This window comes from Chaetura pelagica, unplaced genomic scaffold, assembly GCF_000747805.2.
Source record: "Chaetura pelagica isolate M959 unplaced genomic scaffold, ChaPel_1.0 scaffold364, whole genome shotgun sequence".
Taxonomy (NCBI): Eukaryota; Metazoa; Chordata; class Aves; order Apodiformes; family Apodidae; genus Chaetura; species Chaetura pelagica.
The window spans coordinates 1,888,149-1,904,402 of record NW_009953089.1 but is presented as its reverse complement, the minus strand read 5'-3'; the positions used below and the strand labels follow the sequence as shown (position 1 = coordinate 1,904,402).

The 16,254-nt window shown below is 46.0% G+C and overlaps 1 protein-coding gene across 1 annotated transcript in view; it reads left to right on the top strand.

Annotated features, from left to right (window-relative positions):
• Window positions 1-10,797, top strand: part of CADPS (Ca++-dependent secretion activator) — a 177,826-nt gene extending 167,029 nt beyond the window's left edge. Inside the window, exons 29-30 of the mRNA XM_009997038.1 lie at window positions 7,551-7,655; window positions 9,439-10,797. Of these exons, the coding sequence (XP_009995340.1) occupies window positions 7,551-7,655; window positions 9,439-9,618 (285 nt within the window). The 3' untranslated portion in view covers window positions 9,619-10,797. The remainder of the gene's footprint in view (window positions 1-7,550; window positions 7,656-9,438) is intronic.
• Window positions 10,798-16,254: the final 5,457 nt, after the last annotated feature.

Genomic DNA, 16,254 nt, shown 5'->3' with positions numbered 1-16,254 from the left:
CTTCTTTTTTTTTTTTACACAGAGGGGAAAAAAAAAAAATACCAGCTACTCAAAGTTAAAATAAAGTCTCTCTCCCTCCCTCCCTGTCTCCCAAGACTACTGTCTATAACATGTTGTTCCTTATAGAAAGTGGGATATGGTGGCATTTGCTTGATTAACTTGCTCGACAAAAGTGACAGCTGCTGTGGGTGCATGTAGCTAAGCTGCACAGCGCAGTTCCGCCTTTGTACATCTGTCAGCAAAAAAGGAGGAATAAAGAGTGAAAAGAGACAAATTGGTCCCAAAAGGCAATCCATTCAACTCAGGAGGTTTGCTCTATTCAAGCACTCGCTGGGAATCTCAAGTGCTAGGTAGCTTATTCAATTTCATTCATTCTTTAGAATGAGCCCACAAGTGTTTAATTTCTTATTCTGTTGAATAAAAAGGGGGAGCTTTCTTTATTTTTTTTTTTTATTGGAAGCATTAATTGTAAGACTAGCTGATCAATGCCTGTGATATTAACTCATTGCTTATTTTCTGGTTAGCTGTATGCTCTTAGAGCTACAGCCACTAAACTTTATTTCTGTAGTGTGGGTAATGTCACACCAATTTCTCTGCCTCTGGAAAACCCCGACACTCATGGAGATGTGATCTTGGTCCCCTGAGCCTTGGCCCCTGCCAGGCTTGGAGAAACAGGCCAAATCCTTCCCAGGTGTAAATATAGAGAGTCACTGGGTCATGATTGATGCCACCCGTGGCCACGGATGGAACACAACTGAGCCAGATGCTCTTTGCCTGTGGGGCCGTGTCCCCGACCCTGCTGCAGGTCTGGCCCTCTGTGCTGGAGGAGGTTTTGTAGTTCAAACTGCTGAGCTGCTTTGGGATGGCTCTGGTGGTGCCCTGGAGAAGGACAGGGAAGGGGAGCCCACAGAGTCATACCTGGCACAGAGGTTTTGTTGAGCAGTGGGAAGAAAAGCTGATGAACACGTAAGGTGGAGAAGTGTCCACTTGCCATCCAAGAAGTGTGTGGTTGCAGGGGAAAGTTGTGCCTCTTCCTTCTTTGTCACGTGGCAGAAGGTTCATCCCTGTCTCCTCATTGACACTGGAGGCTGGAACTACATGTGCCTGAGGGACTGAGGCTCTTGGCACCCCTTGACAGTGCCACGTCCTCCCCCAGGGCTACGACCATGTATATTAGGTCAAGAGTTTCAGACAGACTTGTGTCACCAAGACTGTGTCCCCGCTCTTTTCCCACCCTCCCAGCTGTGGGTCATCCTGGGGGGTGGCTCATCACCTCCTGCAGCAAAAAAAAGCCTGGGATTCCAAAACAGGGCCTGAGAAACAGCCAGGTCTCAGCTCTGGCAGCTCAGCCTCCACCTCACTACCTCAGGCTGGGAGCAGGGCAGGAGGCACACTTTGTCCCACCACTGCTCTCCTCCACAGCCAGCATCCCAAAGGCTCTCAAACTAGGATAATGTATGCTGCTCTGTGTGTTCAGGCTTGCTGGGAATGTCCCTTCTTCATTAAAGAAAGGAGAAGAAAACTGCATTGACCAGGAGGCTCTGTGCTTTGTGCTTACTGGCTCTTCCAAGTTCTTTTGTAATTGCAACAACCATGTTGGATCAACTGCAAAAGAAACATTGAAGGAAGGTAAAGAGGAACACCCTGGTGGCCACAGAAGACCAGAGGGACAAGAGTGATCTTTCCATGACTGCCATCAAGTTGTAAGCCTGCAGAGAGCATTGTGTGCACAAGCCTGGCTGTGTGTGCTCACAGGACACACTGTGAGCAAACGCAGGAGCACAGTCCCTTGGGCCTTCACCAGAAGACCTGCTCCCACCCGCCAAGAAAGTCTTCACACAATGCTGGCAGCTGCATCCCCAGGAGGCATGGTCCTGAGCTGCTGTGGCTGCATCCCTACCTTCCCTGTGGAGGCACTTGCCAAGGGGAGGTGAATTTGATCTCAGAGCCACCCAAGATGGGACTGGACACAGCTCTGTTGGCTGCCACGGACTCTCAGCAGTTGTGAATCAGCACAGCCCCATTGTGCTTCCCCCCAGCTGAGCTCCTGGCCCATTGGACAGGGATGCAAACACCACATACAAAGTGCTGGTAATGTTTTTAATTTTTTAATTTTTTTTTGTGCCTGGCTGATCATGTCACTCAGTGAGAGCCTATTACCTGAGAGCATGTTCAGTTTCCTTTGGGAAATAAGTCTGAGGATCAGCAAGTTCCTCTCCCCCTTTCCACCTCTGTGGTCCACTCAATCCATGCTGGCTGGCTCAGGGATGCTGCAGAGGTGGGTGCCTGGCACCCAGTCTCTCACCTTTGAAACACCTTGAATTCAAGGTTTCATTTCAAAGCTGCTTTTCATGAATTCAAGGTTTCATTTCAAAGCTGCTTTTCAGCATTTCAAAACAAATCCATGTCCTGGACAAAGAGAGGGAGCCAGCCAGCATTCGGAGCCTCCTTGTGCAATGTGTGTCACAGTTTTAAATAGATTTGTCCTGCTTGGATTGGTTCTGGTTGGAAAGGGAGTACTGAAATGAGAGGTCATAGGGGAGAGTTACTATGGTAATTGAGTAGTATCACCAGTAGTTTTGCTCTTATGAGCATTAAAGCACATAATAATAGACAAACAACAGTGGTTAAAGCAAGCAGGTAGGATTACTATGTTCTTTTGTCAGAAGTATATAATGTCTTGTAGTCAGTTTTAAAGACTTCTCAACCCCCAAATCCACCCAGCAGTCACCTGCTGAGTAATTTTGTATGCCTAATCTCTAGCCCTTAACTACAAGCTTTCTGCTAATTTGAGGCAAATGGGTATTTTTGACACTAAATAGGGCAGTAAAGAATCCCTGACCTAGAAAAACTCCATTCCAAGGCACTGAGAGCAGAAAAATATTCTTTCAGCATCCTTGTGAGACCTTTGGAATGACATAAAATAGCTTTGACTAAACTGTGCTGCAGCCTTCGATTAATGGTTTGCAGAAACTTGCTGAACATCCCTACTACAACTTCCCCCATAAAACTTGTCACTTCAGATTGCCATCAGCCACCACAACAATAATCATTTCATGCCTATTGCTAATTGCAAGCACAGCTGAGGCTCAGCGGGGTGCTCTTGCACAGTCCCAGGCCTTTATACCAGCCTCAATCTGTTGTATGGCACTTGTTCACACACAAAAAAACTACCAGTAAAGGCAGAAAGAGGCAGAGTCACAGGTTCCTTGTAATCCCTCTGCTACCCTGCTGACAACCCAGCCCTATAAGCATTCCTGGTTTTGTCCCACTCTTTACAAAAGCTGAAGTGACCTTAAGCTACTAGTATGTAAGCTTTTGAATGAAGAATACAGCTCCTTCAGGTGCCTTAAGAAGCAGTGTTGCATCTGGCTTATGAGATTCTGTTTGCAGCACCCCTGGGGTGAGCTGTGGCTTCCTGTAACATGTAAAATATGAGTGTGAACTCAGGGTTCATGGCAAGGAACAGGAGGTCATGCTTCCATTCAGCTCACACCAAAGAAGACGGGGGTTTGCAGATGTTCCTGGGTATGTGTAATGACACCACCTCCCGGAGAGCCCAGGAACCCAGTACAGGGCTTTTTTTTTGCTTCTTTTTTTTTTTTTTTTAATTAATTTTTTTTTATAAAATGTGCCACACTCAGTGTGCTACTTGCAGATTTATTCATATCAATTTTTGCAATTTATGTATTCAGAGACAAACTTGCTATTTTAGCAACTTATTGATCATGTTTTTGCATTTAAAAAAAAAAAAAAAAGGGCGTAGGGGGGGCTGGGAATGAGGAAGCTCAGTCTGGTTGGGGTGTTAGATGGGCAGCCTTGGAAGCCCAGCACTTGGCATGCTCCAGCACCAGTAATGCCTGTCCAGGAGCATCCCAGCCTATCCGTGGCCCACCTCATCTACCCAGGCTAGCACCCAGCAATGAGGGAAGGGAAGGGAAGGGAAACAGGAAAACTAACCTGAAGGAGGGATTAAATTCCTGGCTGTGCAAACACGGTATCTTTTTGCTGTTACTGGACTCTGGTGGCACCCAAAGTGTGTCTCTTTGCATTTTCTCTGCTGTTAGCCTGGTCACACCATGCAGCAGGGGCTGGGGCAATGTGTCCATGGGAGCCCTGATCCCTTCCCTGCTGATCCACTGGGATGCACCCTCCACAGCCATTCCTCACCGTGCACCCCCAAGACTAAGTGCAAATTGTCTTCAGGAATGTGTGTGTGCACCAACGAGATGTGTAGAGTTAAGGGACCTGGGAGCATCAATGAAGTCTAGTCATTCCTTACAGCCAGGTGTGAGGAGTTTTGAGAAAATATTTTGGTACCAGCTGCTTCAGTGTGCCCAGTGCCACAGCTGAGCTGGCCTTAGGGCTCCAGACATGTGCCTGAAATGTGTTGCAGCCCCATAACAAGGCCCCAGAGTTCAGCATTTGGGCTGTACCTTCTGTACCTTGTGTATGGGGACAAGCTGCATGGCTGGAGCTCCCAAGAAACCCTGTGTCCCCAGTGTGTGCCCTGCTGCCCTTTGTGGAATGGCAGACCCACACGGGGGGGAGCGAGGTGGCCGATGTCCTGACAGGACCAGGCTGTGCTCTTTTGTCTGAAATCATCACGTTCCTGTTTCGGAGCATTTGGCTTTGTTGTGTTTTTTTGTGTTGTGGTTGTTGTTTTTTTAAATAATATAATCATATGCAAATGTTATCTTCTTTGGTAGGTTAGTCATGAATCAGAGGGCTTGTGTGTCTTATAGCACATCAACACTAGTGATAGCTAAAGGGAACATTTAATTTATGGGCTAACTTATTTTTATGAATATGCAGGGCTTAAATTCAGCAGTTGGTGTGTGCTCTATGAAGTGACGTGACGGGTTTGTGTATCAAGATCAATGAATTAGACTTTGTATCTTTCTCAGAAAGCAGAAAGTCTTTGGAGTAACTTAGCTTTGAGAAAGAGAGCTCCTTTCATGCAGCTGAGCAGTCTGCCTGGCTGAGCCCCAGTGCTCAGGAGGAGAGGGCTACAATGGGGATTTGGCTCGGAGGAGTTTGCACCTCCCCATAATCCAGCATTTTGAAGTGTTTACTCCAACTAGCAAAACATTTAATTTAACTAATCTGAAGGTTTTGCAACAGCAAAGTCACCTTGCCAATAACCTCCAGAGGTTATCATTTATGTTTTGAATCCATACAGCTGTGTAGGTGTGTGTGGCACAGGACAAACAGAAATGGCAGGTCCTGTCCCCACTGGGGACTTCTCTCATTTAGAGGTGACATAAATACCTGGTAGATTGTTTCATGGAATATGAGAGACAGTGATGGGAGGGAGAGGGTGTGCATGTGTAACATGCAGTGGCTTTGTTCCTCTGTGGGATTTGACTTAAAGAGCTGGTGGAAGAAGGTGACCTGGGCATCCATGTGCCAGCGCAGCCTCACGTCCTGCCTAAATGGCACCCAAGAGCATGACTGATTGCAGAAAGGTAACAGTCATAAACATTAACAAGTTCTATTTTGCCCACATGGACCCACAGCATTACAAGAGGGCCCAGACAGGGTCCCCCAGTGACAGCAGTCACTTTGTGCCACCCCAGCTGCTGCTCTCTGTCCTGGCATCCACAGGCACTTGGGACACTCTGCAGATACCCAGGGATGCTCTGACCTCTCAGACTAGTTTGAGGAATTGGAAGGTATGAAGACCAGATCTTCATATCTATGATGCTGGTCAGGCCTACACCAGCTAACCAGGGTACTTCACTCTTGGCTCAGCCCCAATCTGACATCACGACCTCCAGTGGCAGTTAACAGTATCTGAGATTGATTTCTGATATGGAGAGAGCTCCTGCTTGCCTATCTCAACTAGTTTCAAGCAAGCTCTTAGCTCTTGCCAGGTCTCCATCCTGGTGAAGAAAGGCCAGCAGAATCTCTATCACAAGTTGCACAAATTGTAAGCATCAAGCAAGAGATCACCATGTGCCATTTCTATGGTGACTCCATCCCTTTATTGTTTCCATTTTATTAAGAGGTTGTGTAGAAGTAGAAGTACAGGAACATCTTAATTGATGTGTGGGTTTAAACCTTTGCCCACGAGGCATGAGACCAGCCTCTGCTGCCTGCTCCTGGTGGAGGCAGCAACTCCTGGAGCTTTACTGTTACTGTTCAATAATGTCTGCTGTGCCCACATATTTGTGATGCTGGGCTGGTTTAGCTTGGACTGATTTATTTGCTTTGGTTCTGCCTACTAAGCAGTGACAGCTTAGGATGTTGGAGCTGCACATCCAGCAGTGCCAACCTCACCCTGCTCACAGGCAAGCACTGGCCTCTGGGCCGGTGTTGAAGGGTAACAAGCCACCAGCCTCAGTTTTGCAACTGCAGAATATTCAGTCACCTCCGGGCACCAGCAGCGCTGGCAGCTTCAGCAGCTGGAGGGAAGAGGGAATATTTCTGCATCAGAGACCCCCACCCGAAGGTGCAGCAGAGGGAGGCAAGAAATCTCTGCACTAGCCTGATGCAAGGTTTCAGGCTCGCTGGGAGGGAGCAGCATTTCAGGCTGACTTGGCTGGAGCTTGAGCAGGATTTTATAAACCAGTCAGGTGTTTTCTCTTTCCTTGAAGTGGTTCTAGATGAATTGCAGCTGGTCCTCAGGGTAGGTTTTGATCTCTGTGCGTAAGAGGCATTGTGAGAAGGGTGTGACCCCACGTACGGAGGGCAATGGGTTTGTCTGCAGCCCTGTGCAAGCAACCGTTGTGCTGAGCACCGTGGGGGGGTTTCTGTGATCCCTCCCCCACACACAGCCCCTGCTTTTCCTTCTCTGGAGGGCTCGCTGCTCCTCTGTGAGCGGGCGCTGAGCCACAGCCCACCGGGGACTTCCTGCCCCACAGCTGCCAGCCTTGTTCGCAGGCAGGCGGCAAAGTTTCAGCCCCCAGGAGAGGCCCTGTGAGTTCAGCAGCTCGAAACAAGTTCCATTTCTTTGCCGCTTTTCCATCTTTCCTAACTGTGAGGGCGAGCCCAAAAGCGTGGGGGTCTCGCCCGCAGCCAAGCCTTGCCTGGCATCAGCTGCCCCTCTCCTCACCTTCAGGGAACCAGGCTCACCCCCGGGGCTGGGTATGGTTGGAGTTCAAGGTGGTAAGTAGCTTGTGCGTGGGTCTGACACACTTAAAGGCAGGACTCTGCTCTCCTTCTGGGGCTGAGGGCTGGGGTTGGAGGGAGAAATGGGTTAAAAACAAATGGATTGTGTCAAACACACCCCCCCACTGCTGGCAGGGCCTATCAGTGGCAAAATCATATTGGGAAAAAAAAAAAACCACCCTTGTGGTGTTGCTGGTGGCCATTACCCCTCCAAATAAGGTTGGTTTTTTGTGTTATTATTATTAGCATTTAAAAGCTCATGCATGGAAATTCTGTGTCAAAAGAGGGTGCCTGTCTCCCCCTCTAAGTCTGTCACATCCCATCAACAGGCTGGCTGGGGCGAGGTGGGTGCTGGCTGGGTGCAGCCTGTGCTCCTCAGGGCACAGCACGCAGCCCTGGTGGGGTTGGTTGCTGGAGAAGTCCTGTCTCTCTTGCAGCAATGGTACTCCAGCTCGATGAGTGTTGTCTGCACCTGGCTGACAGACCGCATGGACCTGCAGCTCCACATTTACCAACTGAAAACTCTCATTAGGATAGTAAAGGTAATCAACCAATATGGTTTCAATACTGTCTTGCTGTTGGAAGGAGTGTGTGTCTGTGTGTGTGTGTGTCTGTGTGCCTGCATGTGTGCAGCGTGTTCTCTGAGGCAAACTTGTCACTGGCAAATAAACTAAGCCTTTCATTAAAATGCTTAAAAATTAAGATATTTGTGTATATGGCGTGTAGCAAAGGATAAACAGGAACCTGAAATGCCTGTAGATCCAAAACACAGGTATGCAAATAACAACAAAGTAATTGCTTGCATGAAAAAAGGGAAACTGTTACTATTTGATCCTACCTGTACAGTAAGCACACCAAAAGTAGCCTTTTTTTGAGAAAAACATTGATCACACTAATGAACTCCAGTGTTAAAATGGGTGAAATCAAACCAGAAGTTTTTAACACTGTTTTGCTAGAAACATTTAAGCCCAGCTCTAGCTTGTTATTATCGTCAGAATGCAAATGAGGATTGCTCTCATCCTTAATTGAAGTTGTTTCTTTTGCAATGAGTGTATATAATCAACTCTAGGAGATCACAAAGGTGAGATCACATACCCTGGAAGTAACATTTTTTTCCCTGAGTGCACGTGTATGTGTATATGTGTGTGCGTGTCTTGGACTAATGATAATTATTTCAGTGTGAAATCGCAGTGGTTTACATGAAATAGTAAGATCACAGAAGGGGGTAAATATATTTTTGATCATTTTAGGTTCTATCTAATGTTTTTTGGTCTAATATTTTATAATATTTATGGTCTTCTGTGCAGTGAACACATTGAAGGCATGAATAAATTAAAAGTGAAATGTATTAAATGTGCTTTTCATAACTGAAGACAACAGGCACAGACATTATTTCTGCTTGTCAGCTAGCTAAGGAAAGTGTTTTTCCTTGTGCTTTATTTACACCAATATTACATTCAGAAGCAGCTACAACAAATCCAAGGACTTTCTGAAATAGCAGAACAGTAAATGTTTCCACACAGAGCAGAATTAAATGAACTGCAAGGCCAGAGTTTTTATTTCATGCAGTCGAGAAGTTTTTAAACATAAATTGAAATGAGAGAGATTAATTGCAATAACAAGGGAAATACAGCCCACCATGGAAATACATCCCAGAATTAGGTGGAGAAAGAGAGATTTAAGAAACACACGCCGTGTGCTTATGTTTATACATCAACAATTTTCTGCAGCATTCTGGATTTTGCTTATTTAATCCCAATACTGTAGGTAGGATTACTGAATACAGACCATTCCAGGAACGTGTAATCACGGCTGCGGGTCGGGGCGCTCGGCGTTCTGCTGCGGGAAGAAAAATGCCTGCCCTTACCAGCAGAGGAATGTGTCCAGAGGCCAGGGAAGGCAGCTGGCACAGAGCCCCTGGCTGTTGATTCCATCTCTTCTCAGACCCCAACCTACCACATGCAAAGCTCCCTGCTGTAGCCCCCAGCAGATCCCTGCTCCAGATACTGCACCCAGCCCGGCCACCCTGCAAAGGCAGGGCTGGAGCTGTAGAGATGGCAGTTGGTGCTCAGGACACCCTAAAAAGACCCTGTGCCACAGGGAACTGCTGGCCAGCAGTGATTACACATACACATGCATCCCCCCATCATCCACCCACACCTAACTTCATGGGGCTGGGATTTTCCTGGGGTCCCAGCCTCTTTCATTAGTGACCCCAAACCCATGGGGGGGCACAGTCTGACTCCTGTGGCAAAGCAGGGGACCCAGTGTCAGCCCTGACTTCTCTGCTGTCTCCTCCTTCCTCCGTGCCTCTCCCTGCTTTAGAAAACGTACCGGGATTTCCGATTGCAAGGTGTGCTGGACTCCACCTTGAACAGCAAAACCTATGAGACCATCCGAAACCGGCTGACGGTAGAGGAGGCCACGGCGTCGGTCAGCGAAGGTGGAGGGCTCCAGGGGATCACCATGAAGGACAGTGATGAGGAGGATGAAGAGGACGACTAGGGAATTCTGGCCTGGAGGACCGGCTGGGGGTCGCCTGGTATCCGTGCATGTACCTCGTCTGTAACTCAGTTAGCCACATTAGGAATTTTTATGTCAGCTCTAAATGCCCATGAGAAGTTTACCAATACAAATGCCATGTTAGCTGTGTGGTAATAAGATTAGCACCTCTCTTTGATTCATTGGTTTCCCAATTTCATATCTATATGTTCATAAGCAATATGGAGCACCATTGTTTAATACTGTTAATGGAAACAAAAAACTACATAGGAAACATGCTAGGTGTGTCCCTGTTATAATTAAAGTTTAAACAATGCTTCATTAATGTACTGTATATACATTGATGGTAAATTGTTGTGAAGATGAGTGAATCCAGTCCTTTCATTTCTTTGTTTCTCTTCTGTGGATGCCAACTGCTTAAAATTAATAAAAAAACCAAAACAAAACAGCTTTGTTTTTAAAAGAAGAATGAGGCAATTACAAATGATTTTTTTTGTTCTCTCTGTTCAGTTAAAAAACCAGAAAACAAACAAACCCAGACAGCCGTTTGAATCACTCTGCATCCTTGTTAATGTACCAGGCTCTTCCTTTCAATATGCAGTTAACTCCATAGAGGCTACATCCCAAAGGATTAGTCATTCTAATTGCCACACCAGATTAATCCTATCATTATGGATATATCATGCCACATTACAAGTCCAAAGCAGTTGTTTTCTGTTGATGTTTGCTCCTCTAAATGTTACATTTTTGTTTAAATCTCAAATAACCATATATGTACAAAGACAACTTTATTTACAATCTTAGACTATACAGATGTGTTTATAATAATATATCGAATATTTATTTCAGTAGATTGTAACCATAATTTACAATTCCTCTGTTTCACAATGGTTTTTATATATGTCATGTACATTGCATTTTGACCAGTAACTGCATGTCCATCAGTCCCCCCCTCCAGAGCATTTACTTTCTGTGTAAAATAGTGATCCATCTTGCTTTTTTTGCCTTATACAAGCCGACAGTTGTAAAAGTGTGAGAACTGTGGCTTCTCAATAAATAACTATTCAGATGTCCTAAGAATAAATTATGGAGTCTTTCTATGTCTGCCTTAGAAAAACAAATAATTACAAGCTGAGATGTAAGAGCCCCCACCTCCCAGAATAAAGGCATTTTCTTTTCTCATGGCTGTTTTTACAGTTTATTAATTAAGAAGATGGGTTTTGGATTTGCTCCCCAAGGTCAGGGTGGGACCAGACTGTCTATTCCACAGGTGCAAGGGCACTCCTACTGTCACCTCTGCAGTTGTTTCCACTGTTATCCTGAGCTCTACACCTTATGATCTGCCTCTGGATGTCTAATTCATGGTCTGCCCTGGTACAGCCCCTGTTGTTGCATGGGCATGAGCCTTGCTCAACACTTACCTTCCAAAAAAAGGCCTCAGTTTGTGGTTTACCTTCTCCCAAAACAGCTGATTGCAACAGCTTGCAGAGCACTAACAAACACCCAGCCCTGGGCAAACAAACCCCCCAGCTGAAGTTAAGAAGCTGGGTTGATGGAAAGAACGTTAGATTGGGAGTTTTCCGAGAGGTTTTTGCAGTCATTCCCTCCCAGCAGCCAATTCAAACAAACAAACAAAAGCAAAAACATAAATCACGGAATTGTCAGTGTTGGAAAAGACCTCTAAGATCACCACTTCCAACTGTCAACACCCCAATCCCAAAATAAATAAATAAATAAAAATAAACAATAAAATAAAGACTCCTCCTAGCCTGGGCATCAGCTATGTGAGAAGAAGAAGAGCCAATGTCTTTCACTCCCAAGCACAGCAACCTGTTGCCACCATGGGGAATGGGGACAAATGTTCATCATCCTGAAATAAAAGATGGGCAAATGGTGCCTGACATAGTGAACCTTTAAGCTAAACCATCTTCCAGTGTCCAAGAGCCATGAGATACTCCGTGGACATAGGAGAGGAGAAGGGGACCTCTGGGAAGGGGGATGTTGAGTCGCAAATGGGGCTGGAATAGTTAAGGAGCCTGGAGCACATTCACCTGTCATTCTGGATATGCAGTCCTTTCCTCTGTGGCAGTTAAGGCTCTGCAGCCCACTGGGATGGCCATACCCTACATTAGCATGGGCTTTACTTTGGGAGTGGGAGGTGTGCATGTTTAGTGCCATTTCCATGTTGATAAGCCATTTGAGGCAGTAGGATAGACAAGTTTTGAGGCCTTGCTCCGTGATGTTCATAGAGGGTAGCATTGCTAGGAAAAGCCACCTCTGACAACTAAGGGAGGGACATGGCCTCATGGCCACTGACACAGGAAATTTTTCTCCCCATCTTACCCACCCTCCAGCCATCCAAATACCTGGTCCTCAATCTCCAGAGCAGTAGAATGTTTAAGTCATACGGAGTCCACCAAAACCAGTTCAGGTGCCTCTGCAGGTCTGTCAACAGGGATGCATACAAAAACCATCTGTATCCTGCCATCATTACGCCTGGAGCCATCAATCACACCCTGAAGCCCTCAAAGGACTTGTCTGACAGAACAAGTCTCACAACATAAGGGTGTGAACAAACCACAAGCACCATCCAGTCCTTTCTTTCCAGGTTGTTGAGATCCACTTTGAGACCCATACACATACTGATGCAGATGTGTGCTTGTGCCCTCTTCATCCTACCCTCAGCTTGCCCAAATGAAGGCAAACAACTCCAACAGGAGGCACTGGGAAAGCCTTACCTGGGGTGGCCACCAAGCTGAAAGAAAACAGCACTGAGGGAGACCCAAATTTGTAGCTCTGCTCCCAGTCAGGCAGAGCAGAGCTTGAGAAACAGCTTGATTCTGCTCTGAAACTGGCTCCTTTTTTTCTTTTTTTTGTAACATGAAATATTTATTGGGTAAAAACACAGCCCACTTCCACCTGCCACCTTTCAAAACAGTGAGCCCTGCTCAGTTTTTTGAATGAAGAAGTGTGGGCGCAGCCTTCAGGAGATGATCCTTGGCTGTGCACCACCAGTGTGCACAGGTGCCTCCCAGAAACAGCAGTGATGGACACCCATGGCAGAGCTGCTCTGTCATTAGCAGTGACCCTAGACCCTGTGACAGTTTTTTGCATGTCCTCAAATGCCAGTAAAGCACCTCAGAGACTCCATAACAACCCTGAGGATATGTCAGGTTTGAGCACACATTCAAAACAAGGAAGCATTAGCCAGCCAACTTCTTTTAAAGGAGTTTGGACCCGAATTACAAGCTTCAAGTTACATACCTCATTGTGAGCAGGGAGAAGTCATGTGCGAGCAGTGATGCAAAGCTGGATTTAACCTCCCACTCCAGAGCCTGCAGCCTGTGGTTGAGCAAAGGAGAACGTTACACCCTGTCCTCTATGGGTGCTGCACCATGGTTCCCAGAGCAAGAAGTGCCAGCTTGAGTTAATCCTGCAGAAGCGTTGAATCCAAAATAGTTTGGTTTTGTCTAAAAAAAACCCATAAATCCAGGGTTAAAGCACTCCTGGCTGCAGGACAGGAGTCAGGGCCCTGCAGAGCAAAGCTACATCTCGAGCAGCATCTAAAAGGGCTTGCTGATGGATGGGAACACTCTGGCAAACCCAGCTGAAGAATGCCAAGGTCTGCTGCTGGTTTTGCTTCAACCCATTGCTGCCATGGAATGAGCTCCAACAGTCAAAGGACTTTCTGCCAGTACAACTGCACCTAGATAAAGAATCTGCCAGTACAGTTATGTCAATCAGTTTCAGGTCTTCTGCCAGCAAAATTTTAAATGATAGATCAGGCCAAAACTTCTCTCATATTTACAGGGAAGTCCAGCGAAAATATCCTTTTTTTGACAGACTTACTTAAAGCATGTGGCATGGAGACTGAAAATGCTATCAACTATTTGACTGACAAGTGTCAGCAGCTGTTCATCCAATTTGTTTTATATTTCAGCAACTAACAGATTCTTTCCCCTCTGCTGTAATGCATGTCTCCTGGCCCATAGGCATCTTAGAAATTGCTTTTCTGCCTCTCTAGTGACCAAAATGTCAAAAATATTAGAAGACAATTTGTGTTCAGAAGCATAAACAGGCATGCAGCAAAGCAAAGATGATTTTGTCAATGTTCAGGCTCTGTTCTTTTTTAAAAAAATCACAGCAAACCTAAGGCAAAAATTACTTCTCTAAGCTTCAAAAGAAAAAGCTAAAGCAAACAAAGCACCAGATAAATCAGCACAGGTTACACCACCAGCTACCAAGAGAAAAACCACTCCTCTGATGGCCAGTCAAAACACAGCTGAGCCATATTTCAACCTCTGCACCTTGTGAAGTTCATGACTGCACTACCACCACTGTCACCATGTGACACCAGTTCTGAAACCTGCTCCATGGTGTCACGATCCAACAGAGCCACCACCACTGCCTCCAGCTAGAAGAGTCCCTTCAGCCATTCACAAAAACCAGCCTTCTTCATCTTAGGTCTAAGCAGTGCTTTCAGAAACTCTCTGATCCCTGACTGTGTATAATATAAGGTACAGTTATTACACTTGCCACCCATTCTGAACTTGCTGGACTAACAAGCCTGTGTGAAACCTCTCTCCTGGAAGCTTTACTCAGCCTTATTTCCTTTATTCAAGCACATTTAGGCTACTGAGCTCAACCTGAAGTGATATTTTCCTCAGCTTTTCTAAAAGATGCATATTCCATTTCAAGTGGTAAATCTGCATTTGTTGTAACTATGCAAAATATGGGAGAAAAAAAGTGCAGAGATTATATGCAATCTGCCAGCAGAGTTGTGTGCCATGAGGAAAATGCCTCACAGGTCAAAACAAAGAAAAACACTGAGCAACAAATTAGTTGCAGGCAGTAGCTAATATGGAGATCAAAAGATTAAAAACAACATGCAACGATGAAATCACTGGAATAATAGGAGCACTTAAGAAGATTAAGTCAATAACAGAGTCCAGCAGTACAAAAATAAGATTTCGATTATACTGTAAAATTTGATATTGGGAGAGCAAAAGCAATTACAGCCGTGACATGCTTCACTCTCCCTGCCTTAGACCATCTTGGCTCATTTCCTATGCAAGGAATACAGTTGTGGAAATAAACAGAAATGTTATGACTCGAGCGCTCGATTCAAAAACAAACCAGGTGGTCAGATCAGATTGGGGACTGACAAGACAGGGTCTATAAAAAGAGGACTTGTTGCAGATCCCGGAGGATATGACAGCTGGGGGGGAACAAAGGCCACACCGTTTAGGACATGCTTTGGGCAGAGAGAGCTCCACAAGCAGCTGATCTCGGGGGGATGCCCCAGGCTGTCTGGTGGAGAGCAGAGACATGACCTGGAGGGGAGGAAGGAGGAGAGAAATGCCTCAGAGGCTTGAAGTGAGCATGGCAGCCAACTCTGTGAACAGAGAAGGGTCTTTTTCTATCCAACTGGAACAGCAAAGACAGTGGGTTGGGTTTTATGAGCTGCATCAGGGGCAGAGCACACAGCCAGTTGGGACCCTCATGTAAGGGCCAGAAACACATCCCATAGCCATGGTCACTGGTGCTGGAGGTCACACAATAGCATAGCCAGTGGGGACAAGAAGGACAACTTGCAGGGTGGCAGATAATGCTGAACCATGACAGATCTACCCTTGGTCAACCCAGGTGTGTAAGCAGGTAGAGATGAACCAGTCCCTCCAACGCACACTGGCCAAGGCGGCCTCATCCTGCAGCATTTAGCTCCTGGAAGGAGAAACAGTCACCTTGGCTTGGTCTCCTCACCCAAGAAACTTCAGAGCCTTTGGTGGGTTCAGAGTATCTGCAATATTCTGATTTCATGAGGAAGAGCCTCAGCTGCTCCTCAGAGCTGATGACTCGCCCGGGCTTTTCTCTAAATTGTTTTTTCAGCGTCACTAACTTCAGCCCCACCCCCAGCCCAAAATCACAAGCTAGGCTCATAATTAAATCAAATAAATTATCAGCTATTTTTACAGTATTTGTGGGTGTTCTTGAACATTCAGGGAATACTTGGGTCATGCACGGAAGTTTTTTTTCCTGCAATAATTAGATCTGGATTTAGTATGGCATTGTTGGGGGATTTTTTGTGGCTGTTCTAGATCATGTTTTCTGGGGTGAAACTGGCACTTTTCTTGTGCCCAAGTGTCACAGCAGCAGTTTCACCAGTCAATCTGGGAGTCCTGCCAGGCTCTCTCTGAATTAGCCACCACCACCACCACCAGGGACAATGATGCTGCAACCTGCATGGCCTGGTGGAAAGGGGTAACATGCTGCCATTTGCTGTCACCTTTCAGCCAGTGCAGTCCTGCTCTGCAGTGGATGGAGACATCTCTGACAACACTTCTAATAAGGGCAAATACAACTCTTGAACACCATAAAAGGTGGCTTAGCCAGAAAAGCTGGTCAACACCAAGTGGGGATTGAGTTGCAGAACAGACAGTGGAAAAATTTGCTTTGGAAAGGTCCTTACTCTATTTGATTTTTCAGTGAAAAAGCAATAAATTTTGGAAATGAGATGTTTTTCTCTCTCATTAACAGGAGGATAATTCAAAACACGTGGGGTTTGTCCCACTTATTTTTTTGGCCATCCTTCTTTCCAAGCAAAAAAGGGAAGGAACAGGAACACAAAACTGAAGTGGG